Raw genomic sequence first — 15,310 nt, 5'->3', positions numbered from 1 at the left:
ACTGCGGAATAAGCTTTGACTAAAACGATACCTCTATCTGACGATAATCACATAGAGCTTTGATAGGCAGAGTGCTGTTCAGGACACAGTCCGCAGTTCTTGGTTTCAGCTGGATAAGAGTCTTTGACCTGCCAACAAGACTTGCAAGTGAACTTTTGCACTGGATAAGCTGCTCCTTCTCATCCTAAGAGGAAATGAAGATGACCAATCAGTAAAATGTTTCCAAGAGTATTGCAGTAGGTAAAAAAAAAAAACAAACCCAGAAAATCACATGCCATATATCAATCATCCTTTCTGGAATGCTATTCCTTACTCTTCCCTCTCATGCATTATTTACATCCCTAATCTATCTGAAGATTTCTAAAAATGAAGCAAAGCACAAGGAAAAGACAACATAGAGTTATCCAATGAGCTGATCCAAGAATACACAAATCCCCATACCAAACCAAGTCAGAATTTCACTAACACAACAGATCCTTTTAGGGAAAAGTCCCAGTTCTGGGACTCACCATGGAATCCTGGAGAAGGTCCTCCAGCTGTGCCACACTGCTCTTCTTGTCGCATACGTATTTCCTCTTGATGGAGTCCTGGAGATTTCGCAAATATGTCTCTGATTCATGTACATCACTTAAGAACTGTGGGAAAATATGCAAAATGAAACAGAGCTGAGCAAGAAATCAAATCAGTTGCTTATTCTGTCTCAGACAAACTCAGCCCTGGCTGCAACAGCGAGTGAGTGGCATCACTACAAGGACTAGGGAACAGCGAGCAAGGTATGTGTCTTGAGAAGGAACCGCGGAAGAGGACGTGGAATCAAGACAACAGAACACAGAAGCAGAAGAGGAGGGAACATAATTTTTCACCTGAAAATAGGCAGAATTCTCCTTCAAATGTTGCTCTACACATAGACACAGCTGCTTGATCCAATGCCACTGGGACTGCATGGCAGCACTGTAAGCCTGTAGATCAGAGAAGGGCCAAAATGAGAGTATGAAACAGCCTCGGAGAGAGGGACAACCCGCCAGATGCCCAATTTCTCAATGTGCCATCTGGCAACATTAAAAAGGCGGAACAGCAGCATGGATCCCACCAAAGCGGTGCCCTTACCTCCACAGTCTGTTTGGCTGGGTGATTTTGCAGAGACAGCAGCTCGGCCTTTTCTTGCAAGCTCTGAATTGTATCCTCCTTCTGCTCTAGTTCCAGGGTTAGTTCCTGGGAAACAAAGTGAGAAAGAAAAGCCATCTAAGTCCCATTGGGCACTTGATGCGGGGGAGGGGAGGGGGGTAGCGCTGGGGGGCCACCACATACTCACGGTGAAATATTTTCTTTTGACAGACATGTTTGGATTGTTATCACTCCAGTCGTAAGCCAGCTCCTCCTCTTCCTTCTCATTTAACCAGATTAGCTCTGCTGTGGCAGGAGACACAAAGTCATGAAGACTCAGCAGGTGCCTCAGACGGAAGCTCGATGTTTCCTGCATGTGAGATAAGAAATACTCTCACTAGGTCTATCTGAACACGGGTGCCACTTCTGCTGCTTAATAAGGCATCTGACCACTCCCTCAGACAGCTGATTTCATTAATATGATGGTGATATATATGGTATATGTCAACAACAGAGCTGCTTCTGTTGATCCAGGCAGTTTAGAAACATAGAAACATAGAAGATGACGGCAGAAAAGGGATACAGCCCATCAAGTCTGCCCACTCTGCTTACCCACCCCCTGTCTATGCCCTAATGACCCAATTTCCTTATCTTGACCCTCGTAGGGATCCCACATGGGTATCCCATTTATTCTTAAAGTCTGGCATGCTGTCTGCCTCGATCACCTGTGCTGGAAGCTTGTTCCAATGATCAACCACTCTCTCTGTGAAGAAATACTTTCTGGTGTCGCCATGAAATTTTCCGCTCCTGAGTTTGAGCGGGTGCCCTCTTGTGGCCGAGGGTCCCTTGAGAAAGAAAATATCATCTTCCACTTCGATACGTCCCGTGAGATACTTAAATGTTTCGATCATGTCTCCCCTCTCTCTACGTTCCTCGAGAGTGTAGAGCTGCAATTTGTTCAGTCTCTCTTCGTACAAGAGACCCTTGAGCCCCGAGATCATCCTGGTGGCCGTCCGCTGAACCGATTCAATTCTGCACACATCTTTACTGTAATGTGGCCTCCAGAATTGCACACAGTACTCCAGATGAGGTCTCACCATGGCCCTGTACAACGGCATTATGACTTCAGGCTTTCAGCTGACGAAACTTCTATTGATACAACCCAATATCTGCCTTGTCTTAGATGAAGCCTTCTCCACTTGATTGGCAGTTTTCATGTCTGCACTGATGATTACTCCTAAATCTCGTTCTGCTGAAGTCCTAGTTAAAGTTTCTCCGTTCAAGAAGTACGTCCTGCATGGATTTCCGCTTCCGAGGTGCATGACCTTACATTTCTTAGCATTGAAGCCTAGCTGCCAGGTTGAGGACCAACTTTCCAATGTAAGCAGGTCCTGCGCCATATAATTCTGTAAACTGCATTCACTTACTATATTACATAGTTTGGCGTCATCGGCGAATAGTGTTATTTTACCTTGAAGCCCTTGAGTCAGATCCCCTATGAATATGTTGAAATAGGTTTACGCCCTTCTATGTCCTAAGGTTTCTAAATAGGGATCCGTGCATCTTGGGTTTGTCCCATCCTGCAACATCAATTCAAGTCCTCTAGAATCCTTATGAGCAAGTGCCAGCCAGCAATTTGCTATTTTATGCTATGGTTTGTGCTTTCCCCCTTTAGCTGCCACTAATGCAGCCTTTTAGGCAAAATGTGGACACATTGGGCTTTGTTTTTAATATGCATTAAAGCTTCCACTTCTACCTTATTTGGTGGCTTGCTGGTCATAGCTTCGCAGATCCCTGCCTTCCATTTGTCCCTTAGCGAGATACAGCCTTCAAAACCACACAATATTCCAAGTGAGGCCTCACCAATAGCGGACAAATGAAACCAAACCTATGACCAAATTTTGCCCCAAACTGGCCACTCTTAATCCGAGACATGTACCTGTCAAAATGCAAAAGATTTACCTGGCTAAGTCATTGCCATTTATCTGTGTAGGTGAAACTGTTACGTGCCCAAATTCAATTGGATTAAAAAGGGACCAGAGCATTCCACAATATTTGATGCTTCCTGACTAAACTCCGTTCAAGTCTGGTATATTTTATTGAACACCTGGATAAATGTAGCCACTTCTTTTGAATCAATCTGTGGCTTTTAAATATCAGCCCCATAGTAACCCTGCTTGGAAAACTACTCACCACCAGTTTGCAGTACTGAGACTGAAGTTTGTTGAGAGTTTCAGAGTAGCTAGTGCGGAAATTTGGAGACATTTTCACCTAGCAAGAAAGAAATGAAAAAAAGTATGAACTTGACTTCAAAAACATAACTATGAAAGCTAGTTAGACACCACCAACAGGATGCCTGAAACATTCACTGCCTTCCTGGTACACCACCTGCTGCTTTCCCGTGGTATCCTACCTAACATCCTATGGTGCCATGCCATCACACAGTCTACCCACAATAACTCCACGGCACTGCTGTATCTACTATCCTTGTATCGTACCCTCAGTATTGGGTCATCACCCACAGTGGTATGATGCTACTCTGACTAAATCTGTTTTACTCTTTGGGATCTTGCCAGGTCCACTGTTGGAAATAGGATTCTGGGTTTGATGGATCTTCTGTCCCAGTACTGCAATTCTTATGTGAGCCAATTATAGAACAGTTAAGCCATTGTGACATCACTGAGGAGTTTGGCTCTTAGGCATTGGTGGAATGAGGCATTATGACATCACAATCTCAGCTCTGGAATGTTGCTACTCTTTGGGTTTCTAACAGGTACTTGGGAACTGTTGGAAACAGGATACTGGGCTTGATGGACCTTCGGTCTGTCCCAGTATGGCAATTCTTATGCTCTTATGTGAGCCAATTGTAGGACAGTCAAGCCATTGTGACATCACTGATAAGTTTGGCTCTTAGGCAACAGTGGAATGAGGCATTATGATATTACATTACATTAGTGATTTCTATTCAAGGCGGATTACATAAGGAGCTATCTGGACATTTCTCGTGGTATTATGGAGTGGAGCGGGCTGCTATTGGGGATTGAGATGATTCTTGCTGTGTTAGTTTATCACAGTAATGTAATGTAATGTAATTTATTTCTTATATACCGCTAAACTCCGTTAGGATTCTAAGCGGTTTACAGAAAATAGACAATAGGGTGCATTAAAATTATAAGTAATATAGGTACTTCACAGTCTCAGCTCTGGAAAGTTGCTACTCTTTGGGTTCCTGCCTAGTACTTGGGACCTGAGTTGGCCACTGCTGAAAACAGGATACTAGGCTTGATGGACCTTCGGTCTGTCGCAGTACGGCAATGCTTATGTTCTTATGGGCATTTGAAACATTATTTATTTATTTATTTAAAGTATAACATGGACTGCTATTCTATCTTGCTCCACCACTGCCCTCCCCCCCGTTCCCATATACCTCATAAATCCGGGCCTCCTGCAGACTTGACCCCAGCTCTTCCACACTGTTGTGAATCAGATGTTGTTTCTCAAGCTGAGACTGCACACCTGGCAAATCGCTTCCCCATTCAGCTTTTTCCATCTTCATCTGAAACACCATCAACACCCTCAGCACTTACTTCGGTAGAAGAAATCATTAGAAAGTCCAACTCCCCTAAATAATCATTCTCTTCCCTGCACTGCACAGTTCCACTCACCTGCATTTCTTCCACCCAAGCTAACAGCTCATATACAAATCGCAGGCTACCCTCATCCTCAGAAGAGGAGATTGCAACCAGCTCCGCTCGGGTCATGGGCTTCCGGAACCAGGATGCGGTTGGAGTTTGCAGCATTCTGTTGCCAGGTTCTGCAATTATCTGCATTGTAGGCTGTAATAGTGGGGATGTCGTAAATTGCCCTTTTTTACTGAGATCTATACAATCCAGTCTCAAAGCGACCAGGTCATCCTGAAGCTGCATGATCCTGAGATGAAGACAAAGAAATAAAGATACTTATGGATCAAATTCAAGCCACAATGGATGTCTCTTCTTGGACACCAATTGTAACTTTCATACACATGTCCTCCTACATCCATATCTTAATATCAAGTTTGAAGTTATTTAAATTCTTTGATTTATTCGCATACTCCAAATCCAATGCGATTTACATAAATTAAGCATTAGGTTAAAATAAAAACACACAAACATAACAATTAATACTGGTTATAATAATACATTTAGGGAAATCGGGACCAACAACAGTTGGCTTAAATACAATTCTGAAAAAAAGGAAGATCTCAAGACACAAAAGGTTGGGGAACAAAAACCTGCTTGATTATACTAGATCGTCTTCCTAGTCTATTGTAACTTAGAATAAATCCATTAAAAAGCGTCCTTAAATAACCAACTCTTTAGGAGACTTTTAAACTTGCTCAGTAATTTTTCTTCTCTTATATTAAGTGGAAGTGAGTTCCAAATTTGAGGGGCTGTAACAGAAAAGATCATATCTCTCCTAGAATATATAATTTTTAATGAAGGAACTACCAGTAAAGATTTATCTTCCGATCTTAAAGAGTTATACGACATTATCCCTAACACACAGTAGATGAAAGGGACCAACCGGCCAATCCAGTCTGCCCAGTTATTCTGTCCACACTGCTAGTCGCAGAGTGCGAGATCTCTCTCCTTCTCCTCCTTTGTGCTCCCACTTGCACTCGGCAGAAGAGCACACAAAATGCCCATTTTGTTCTCTCTGAAGTTTAACCGCAAAGCTTTGAAAAAGTCTCAATATCCAGCAAATGTAGCATGGCCACTGCTCAAACATCTGCCATCCTAGGGCCTCTGTGTGGTCTGCCAAACTTGGTTATAAAGCATCTGCATTTCTGTTAGGTATAATAGCGATTAGAAAAAACTCAGCTTCTAGTTTGATCTAAATAGCAGCCTTTATCAGTGTCTCCCGCATGTCCCTCATGTAGAATGCTAGTTTTACTTTCTTCAAAAACTTTTATATACTGCAAATAGCAGACCAAAATGACTTTTTTTTCATTTTCAGCAGAACCAAAAACTCTAGTTCGATTGAGTAAATGTCAACCAGTGATGCATCCCTCTGCTAAACTCACAGTGTCCAAGCTAGATCATAATTACTGTATTTAAATAATGAAAGGCCAGATTTTACCTGCAAGCAAAATACCCTCCACACACATGGACTGCAGCTAATGAAAAACTAAAAGCCATAGTGCTTTTACAGTGGCTCACTTTGTGCCACACTCAGTCACAGCTGACACTATAGAGAGGCTAAACTGAGTTTATCTTTCTGAATTTACACACTTAAATTCCATCTAAAAGTCTGTATCAAAATAAACTAAGATCATCAGGAAACAATTTTGGGAGGAATCGGTGATGGTAAAAATGTACTGACTCCAGCATCAAAAGAAAAAACACTTTATAATATCTGGTAAATTTATCATTTTATACTTATATATATATATATATATACATACACATATCTTTGGTCCTGGATCTAAAGTTATATTTACCCGTATTTTAGATCCAGAACAATAAATGTAAAGCTTAATATCAGCAGATGTCAGAGTTGGAGTCAAAGGTTTGGTGTACCAACTCCACAGCCCTGCTTGCAGTCATAGTGGAAAAAAAAGGAATTCAAGAGTAGCCACCCCCCCACCCAAAAAAAAAAAAAAGACTACAATCCTTGGTGATCTAGGCAGCCATTTTGAGAGTAGAGCTAGAATAGGCAGGAGGAATTGGGGGTTGCACCTTGCCCCAGCTACACCTCTAGACCACCAGGGATTGTAAGATAGGCCTGGGTGGGAGGCGACAAACAGAGACAAAGCCAAATTTTCGACTTTCATCAAAACACATGGGTCACTTTCAGATGAAACCAGAAGAATGGCCCAAAATGAAAAAAAACCTTTAACTGAGCAGAAAAAAGAATTTGGGGCCAGATTCGGTGCCAAAACTGAAATTCACTGAGCATCTAACTGCAAATATTATTCCAAAAGGAGAAAGAAATTTGTCTAAATAAGCGCTTGCATTTCCAACAAACCTGCTGCTAGATAAGCCTGGCCATGTAGTAGCCTCTGTTTCCATGAGGACTTCTAACATTTCATATTAGTCTCGGAAAGGCTTTGCTCTCGCTATCAATTTGGCCAGGTATGGCACCAGTTTTAGCAACATCAGGGAAATTGTTGCCCCTCAGTCTACTCCAGGGGTAGGTAACCTCAGTCCTTGAGGGCCACAACCTTTCAGGATTTCCCCAATGAATGTGCATGAGGTTGCCCACCCCTGGTCCTACTCCCTTGCAGCCTCTTGAGTCCTTGTATCACAGGTTCTCAACAGCTATATGGTAACACGTCAGCTACCTTCTCACCATCATTCTCCCAGGCATGCAGCATCCTAACATGTCATAAAGACATGCTGCCATAATTTGTGTCACATACCCCCTTACCTAAAGGCCAGCTCCTCCACTTGGTAATAGTTTTCATCCTGAAGTATTTGAAGATCCACTTGCAGCTGTCGAATGATCCCATCACACTCAGAAAGGTACATCGCCACATGAGATTCATGCTGCACGAGCTGGCCAGACTCTGCATCACTTACATCCTACAACAAGGAATAGACATCTATTGATCTATGTCTAAAATGCTGTTTCCCAAATAGAGATGTGAAGGCCTGGAAAAACGAACACATTCAGAAAAAAAAATATGTTCCTTGAGGCCAAAAGTTAAAATTTTTTTTGAAAAGCTTGGAAAAAATAGTAAAATATTTTACACAAAAAAAGATGCAATTCCATCCTTTTCTACTGTAGTTCTTTTTATCTTTTTTTTATATGGGTCAACCAAAACTACATACCACAGATCTATATAGAAGCATAACACAGTATCGGTTTTATTCTTCATCCTTTTTAAGCAAGATGGAGGCGATTTAAATCACTAGTCAGAAAGATTTGATTTAAATCATGTTTTTCTACAGATTCAATCTTGCTGGTATAATCTTAATATTTATAACCAGATGTCATCAGATCTACTGCTCAAAACGTCCACTACAGAGTTCCATCTAACATCTGCTGCAAAATGAAGTATTTAACAATTTCAATGACATTAGTCCTATTTCTGGGACACTGAAGCCTTTGGCTAGGAGATGCAGCAAAGCAGCACTACAATCATATGTTATTAGCTTGGTATTCTCTTCATTCTCTTATAAATTTCTTCTCATCTTGCACACAGTTGCAGCTTTGTTTGTGACTAAATTATGTACAAGTCATTTGAATTTTTGTTCACATTATAGCTTTTGTTGCTACTTCCTGTAAGTATTTTGCTTTATGTGCATTTCCTGATTTATCAATTGTTTCTGCAAGAAAGATATTCCCTTCTTCAGTTGTTATATAAGCACGTACAAAAGGATCATTGTGGACTCCACCCATCAAGACTTACAGCTTTATGCTACATAATTAAAAACTAATCCTTATTTCATGATGAATAAATTTTGGAACTTTCAGAAGCCAGAAGAATCAGGAAGCTTTCAGATAGATTAACTCGCTCAACATCCAGGCTGTGAGAAATAGGGAACTGATTGCTGGAGTATAATATATTTTGCTGATTTTGTGTAAAATCGGCTTCCTTTTAAATTACGTTCTTGCAGACATTATTTTAGGTTTAGAATTTTTTTTTAATTCTTCTTGTTTCAGGACATTGAATTATGTTAAATCTGTTTTTATTAAAAAACACACTAAACTTACAAAATACAATACAAAGTCTCAGTTTCATTTTCTGACTGTACAAACCAAAACCTCAGTATATTCCCCTTCTCAACCCCTTACCCTCCCCAAACAGTGTATTTCAGATGTCACAGGGTTTTATCAAACAATACTCATAAGTGAAATCTGTGACTAGAGAATGATACAGGGACAAATTTTTCCCCATCTCCACAGGAACTCAATTTTCCCGTTCCTGCGAGTTTTGTTGCTATCCTTGTCCCATTCCTATAAGCTCTGCCCTAACCACACAAGCCTTAGAAACATAGAAACATAGAAAGATGACGGCAGATAAGGGCCATAGCCCATCAAGTCTGCCCACACTATTTACCCACCCTCTTAAGTCTACTGACCCCCTAAAGAATAATTGTAATTATACTGTCACTCTACTGACCCGCTCATTCAGTCCTAGTGACCCTATCCCTTGGCATGACCTCGTAGGGATCCCACATAGGTATCCCATTTGTTCTTGAAGTCTGAGATGCTGCGTGCCTCGACCACCTGCACTGGAAGCTCGTTCCAATGCTCAATCACTCTCTCCGTGAAGAAGTATTTCCTGGTGTCTCCACGAAACTTCCCTCCCCTGAGCTTGAGCGGATGTCCTCTTGTGGTCGAGGGTCCCCTGAGAAGAAAGATATCATCTTCCACCTCTACCCGTCCCGTGATGTACTTAAATGTCTCAATCAATGCCTTGAACACTTATGATTTTAAAGTGTTTGAGGCTTGTGCAGATGAGGATGGAGCTTGCAGGAATGGGACAGGGACAGGAAAAGAACTAGCCGGGACAGGATAGGAAAAAGAGTTCCTGCAGGGACGGGGAAAAATTTGTCCCTGTGTCATTCTCTATCTGTGACTATTAAAAGACCAGGGCAACAACTGGAAAAGAAACCCAGAGACGGGGTGCTGAAAATTAGAAAGTGGAAAACTGAGTCCAACAGAAACACCGGGAGCTGAGTCTGATGGCTAACCTAGTGAAGACAAGACAAAATCACTATAAGCTAAGTGATATTTTGTGGTTATATACACATAAGACAATTTAAAAAAAAAATAATTGAGTAAAAAATAAAATAAAATGACATAAACACTATTAAAGGTTGGACCGACGAAGAGCAAAAGCATTCGGCAGTTTTGTACTGGATAGCTGTCTGATGGTCCATACACAGTTAATGATAAATATACCCTAAGAGGGTGGTTTAATATAAAAAAGCATGGTTAGTCCTTAATGCGAATTCCATTAAGACAACCACAATATATGATTTGATTGATTTTACAACAGTGGCTTTTGATATACTAACCTAGTAATAGACACTCAGCTCCCCCATCCCTACCCTAACATACCCCACTTCAGACCACCCCAATCCCTGCCCCCTCCCAGTGGGCTGCTGGAGCCTCACCGCCCCCTCATCCCCCATCGGTTCAAAACAAATTCAAGACATTGAATTAATTATGGATTAATACCTAGTACTTGATGGGTTGATCTGCTTATTTTAATTCCTAGGCAAGTTGGCCTGGCTTCTTATTTTGTAATCTGTCCTTGAACTAAATAGGTAAAGGCAGAACAGAAGAACTTGAACATAACAGGAAGACCTCAATGATGGTAAGGGTGGGAGGGAAGGGGTTAAATCTTATATATTACTGTTAAATATGAAAGAAATTCAAAATTTTGATTGTCAATTTATTGATATACTTGTTGTAAGATGTAAAAATGAATAAAGATTATGAAAAAAAAAAAAGGAAGACCTCAACGAGATCAGTTCCCTAATAGGCTGTGCCCACAGCATAGGAACCAAATTCATTACCAAAGACACAGCAAAGATACTTCAAAGACAACAGGTATATATTCTCCCCCCCCCCCCACTACAAAAGGATCTGGGTGTCATCGTAGACAATATGATGAAACCTTCTGCCCAATGTGTGGCAGCGGCCAAAAATGCAAACAAGATGCTAGGAATGATTAAAAAAGGGATGGGTAACAAGACTACAAATGTTATAATGCCCCTATCACTCCATGGTGCGACCTCATCTGGAGTATTGCGTTCAATTCTGGTCTCCTTATCTCAAAAAATATATAGCAGCACTAGAAAAAGGTTCAAAGAAAAGCGACCAAGATGATAAAGGGAATGGAACTCCTCTCGTATGAGGAAAGACTAAAAGGTTAGAACTCTTCAGCTTGGAAAAAAGACGGCTGAGGGGAGATAGAATTGAAGTCTACAAAATCCTGAGTGGAGTAGAACGGGTACAAGTGGATTGATTTTTCACTACATCAAAAATTACAAAGACTAGGCGACACTCAATGAAGTTATAGGGAAATGCTTTTAAAACCAATAGGAGGAAATATTTTTTCACTCAAGAGAATAGTTAAGCTCTGGAACACGTTGCCAAAGGTTGTGGTAAAAACGGATAGGGTAGCTGGTTTTAAGAAAGGTTTGGACAAGTTCCTGGAGGAAAAATCCATAGTCTGTTATTGAGAAAGACAGGGGGGAAGCCACTGCTTGCCCTGTGTCAGTAGCATGGAATGTTGCTACTTCTTGGGTTCTGGCCAGGTATTAGTGACATGGATTGGCCACCGTGGGAATGGGATACTGGGCTTAATGGACCATTGGTCTGACCCAGTCAGGCTATTCTTATGTTCTTATTACATAGTTTGAAGTGATCGTTTTCTCACAGTTCTTGTTAATAATTAATTTGCTTTCTCTGCATATTTAACTAAGTTAGACCTATTGTTTTGTGTAAAATTTTAACAAGTTCTAGGGTGCATTTTAAATTTTGATTTAATTTCAAGATCTTTTAAATGTGGGTTGGGAACAGTACTAATATGGTGGGGATGACAACCAGATGATGTCCCCAGGTCATAATGCCGTTGTACAGATCCATGGTGAGACCCCAACTGGAATACTGTGTACAATTCTGGAGGCCTCATTATCAAAAAGATGTGCGGAGAGTTGAGTCGGTTCAGCGAATGGCCACCAGGATGGTCTCAGGACTCAAGGATCTCCCGTATGAGGAACGACTGGGTAAATTGCAGCTGTACTCACTCGAGGAACGCAGAGAGAAGGGAGACACGATCGAGACGTTCAAATATGTCACAGGTCGTATCGAGGTGGAAGAGGATCTCTTTTTCCTTAAAGGACCCACGGCAACAAGAGGGCATCCGTTGAAAATCAGGGGTGGGAAATTTCATGGCGACACCAGAAAATATTTCTTCACCGAAAGGGTGATTGACCACTGGAATAATCTTCCACAACAGGTAATTGAGGCCAGCAGCGTGCCAGATTTTAAGAAAAGATGGGATTGGCATGTGGGATCTCTTCATGGAGGTAGTTAGGGGGTGGGCCATTAGTGTGGGCAGACTAGATGGGCCGTGGCCCTTCTCTGCTGTCATTTTCTATGTTTCTATATTCCTTCTTTACTTCTTCATAGTCTACTCATATTTTAATAAATTTGAATAGTTATTTATTTATTTTTAAAATTTCTATACCATTTTTGTCCAAAACGGTTTACAAAAAGTTACATTCATAAAAATCAGAACAAAAACAGACAGATTCAATCTTTACATAAGGTCAATTGCTCAAAGAAATGCATCTACAAATAGTTGTGTTTTTAGCATTTTCTGTGTCATCTGCAAATTTGATTTTCTCATTCATTAACCTTTTTCAGATCATACACATACATAGATAAACAACAATTTACTGTACAAAATCAAACCAACATCTAGACATTATATTTAAAATGTTTCATAAAAAGCCAAGGATTTCAGAAGCTTCCTAAATTTTAAGTCAATCTCTTCAGTTCAACCTTCTACAGGCCGGTGCCACAAAGTTAAATCGTAGCAGCACCAGTACAAATCGCACATCTGGATGCTGGCACTGAAGATCCAGGCGTATGCGGCCTAAGCGATACTGCATGCAGCTAGGACCGACGTCTATGCGATTCAATATGGCAGCTTAACTGCAAGCACCACCTGCTTTAGTGGCCTGTGGCGAGAGCCACTCGATATCGGCAGATCGCTTCGCACAGCCGTACTTGGCCTGCTAAACTGCTTTGAACATTGACCCCCTACAGTACTAAGAAAAATGAGCATTAATTTCCTGTTTTTTAATTCTGTCTCCTACCCCTGTGCAGTCTCTCATGAGGGATTTTACTCTCTCATCAAGCACCACAGCCTTCCTTTGCTAAATCCTTGATGGCTCCGCTCTCTTAAGCCATTTTGCCCCGAGAAAGAGAGTTAAGACTCACAGCCTGCAGCATGTTCCTTGCCAGAGTCAATTTCTCTTCACAGCTCAGAACTCCATTTTGAATTTTGTTGGCAATCTGCAGCAAAAGTTCCAACCTGTGATGAGGACACAAATCAGATAAGCTTGAAACATATTCCTCTGTAGCATCATACTAATTTGTAATAACCTCAATGCTTTTCTTTTTAGCTCTGCTTTCTGCGTTTCTCAAACTTTAACCCTTCCTTGCCTCCCCTTCCTCTTCCCCCTCCCCATTTCCATTGATGAAATCAGACATGCCAATAAGAGCCAGACAGCAAGGTTTTTAAATGCTGGTAGTTCTCACCAATAGTCACATTTTGCAGGCATGCTGGCTGCCACCCCGAACTAGGCATCTCACAAGTCACTATCCGTATCTGACCTTCTAGGGTGACCGACTACTTGTGAGTCAATCAGAACGAGTTATCTGCGCCCACGCAAAGGCCTCTTGCAGGCTGAAAACGAGAAGGTCAGAATTCAAACCCTACCAACACACCTTGTGGCCCTGGGCAAGTCACTTAAGCTCCCACTGCCTCAGGTACAAGCTTAAGGGGCAATACTGAATAAGAATGGTCCTTACCCAAATAAAACCAAAAACTGCAGTGATGGTGTACAGGATGCCAAGTCTTTAACCTTTTCCTATCGTAATAAATTTTACGTTACACTGGTTCCAATCGTAATTATTTTAGCAAAGTTTTGTATTATTCACCGTTATCATTTACGGCTATTGTAAACATAATGTAAATAAGTCATAAGTCTGTAAATTCAAATATTTTGTGTTCCTGGCTCTTTATTAGTATGGGACATACGATGACAACATTTTTGGAATGTCCCGTCATTCGGGACACACGATAGGAAAAGGTTAATATACAATCATAAAACAGTTTGTATCCAAAAGATCAGACCCGGCATGATCCGTGTTTCGAAGAAACTCTCCTTCCTCAGTGCCCTGCACCACGTAGGAGCTCTCACTGCTGATTCCAGTTGTTATCCTTCAGGTTATCTTGCATTGAAACACTCTAGACCCCTGAGGAAGGAGTGTTTTTTCGAAACACGGACAGTGTCGGGTCCGGTCTTATCAGTCCTTTTGGATACAAACTGTTTTATGATTTTGTGTTAAAGACTTGGCGTTCTGTACACCATCACTGCAGTTTTTGTGTTTGTTCTTCAACTCGATATTTCACTACAATTCTGTTGGATTCTTTGCTTGATCTTACCCAAATAAACCACACTAACGAGATCCACACCCAGCTAATACCACTGACTATCCTGGCATTATCCAAGTAGTGCCAATGCAGTCCAGAAGCAGCCTGGGTGGAGCTGGCACTTATCAAGTACACTGTCCCGATAGAGTTAAGACAGCTAAAGCAACATGGAAAGAGACAAGGGTTCTGCTCACTTCTTTACCGTTCACTCACCTTTCCACTGCTGGTCTCAGTCCCTTCTCACATTCAAGCATTTCAAGAATTAGCTTCCCCCATGCCTCCTCCATGTCATTTGGATGGTAACCCTGAGGCAGCTGAATTCGCCCAAATTCTATCCACACCTGGAAGAGCACAGCAGAAGAATCCTTCACTAATCTAGTCTTCTTCATCACAGGTCTGGTGACGAACTCTGCATACAGTGTCAAAACCTGTTGTGAGGAGCTCTCTCCTTCAAATCCACCTCGTCCCCTGAACTCCTGCTATCCCACAACTGAAAAGGGGCTGCCTCCCTTCTCATTCCCTCTCTCTCCTCCCGTGAACTCCCACAACTGAAAAGCGGCTGCCTCCCTTCTCATTCCCTCTCTTCTCCTTCCCTCCCTCTCCTTCTCATTTCCTCTCTTCTCCTTCCCTCCCTTCTCATTTCCTCTCTCTCCTCCCCTGAACTCCTGCTATCCCACAACTGAAAAGCGGCTGCCTCACTTCTCATTCCCTCTCTCTCTTTCTCATTCCCTCTCTTCTCCTTCCCTCCCTCTCCTTCTCATTCCCTTTCTTCTCCTTCCCTCCCTTCTCATTCCTTCTCTCCTTCTCCTTCCCTCTCTTCTCCTTCCCTCCCTTCTCATTCCCTCTCTTCTCCTTCCCTCCCTTCTCCTTCTCATTCCCTCTCTCTCCTCATTCCCTCTCTTATCCTTTCCTCCCTTCTCATTCCCTCTCTCTCCTCCCCTGAACTCCTGCTATCCTACAACTGAAAAGGGACTGCTTCCCTTACTTCTCACGCCCTCTCTCTCCTTCTGTGATATAAAGAAAGACTACTTCGTG

General features: G+C 41.8%; 1 protein-coding gene across 17 annotated transcripts in view; it reads right to left on the bottom strand.

Annotated features, from left to right (window-relative positions):
* Positions 1–15,310, bottom strand: part of MACF1 (microtubule actin crosslinking factor 1) — a 423,081-nt gene that overhangs the window by 305,144 nt on the left and 102,627 nt on the right. For all 17 annotated transcript variants that reach the window (XR_004540255.1, XR_004540254.1, XM_033953642.1 and 14 more), the window contains 11 exons: positions 14,489–14,616; positions 13,057–13,150; positions 7,516–7,670; positions 4,770–5,034; positions 4,532–4,660; positions 3,298–3,375; positions 1,313–1,474; positions 1,108–1,212; positions 864–959; positions 510–635; positions 32–184 (listed from right to left, as the gene is read on the bottom strand). Coding sequence is in view for 15 of the 17 variants with exons in the window: in XM_033953642.1 (XP_033809533.1) it covers positions 32–184; positions 510–635; positions 864–959; positions 1,108–1,212; positions 1,313–1,474; positions 3,298–3,375; positions 4,532–4,660; positions 4,770–5,034; positions 7,516–7,670; positions 13,057–13,150; positions 14,489–14,616 (1,491 nt within the window). In the remaining 2 variants the exon portion in view is untranslated. The remainder of the gene's footprint in view (positions 1–31; positions 185–509; positions 636–863; positions 960–1,107; positions 1,213–1,312; positions 1,475–3,297; positions 3,376–4,531; positions 4,661–4,769; positions 5,035–7,515; positions 7,671–13,056; positions 13,151–14,488; positions 14,617–15,310) is intronic.

Source organism: Geotrypetes seraphini, chromosome 8 (genome assembly GCF_902459505.1).
Source record: "Geotrypetes seraphini chromosome 8, aGeoSer1.1, whole genome shotgun sequence".
Lineage (NCBI taxonomy): Eukaryota > Metazoa > Chordata > Amphibia > Gymnophiona > Dermophiidae > Geotrypetes > Geotrypetes seraphini.
The sequence above is the reverse complement of the archived record's forward strand: the minus strand, read 5'-3'. Positions and strand labels throughout refer to the sequence as shown.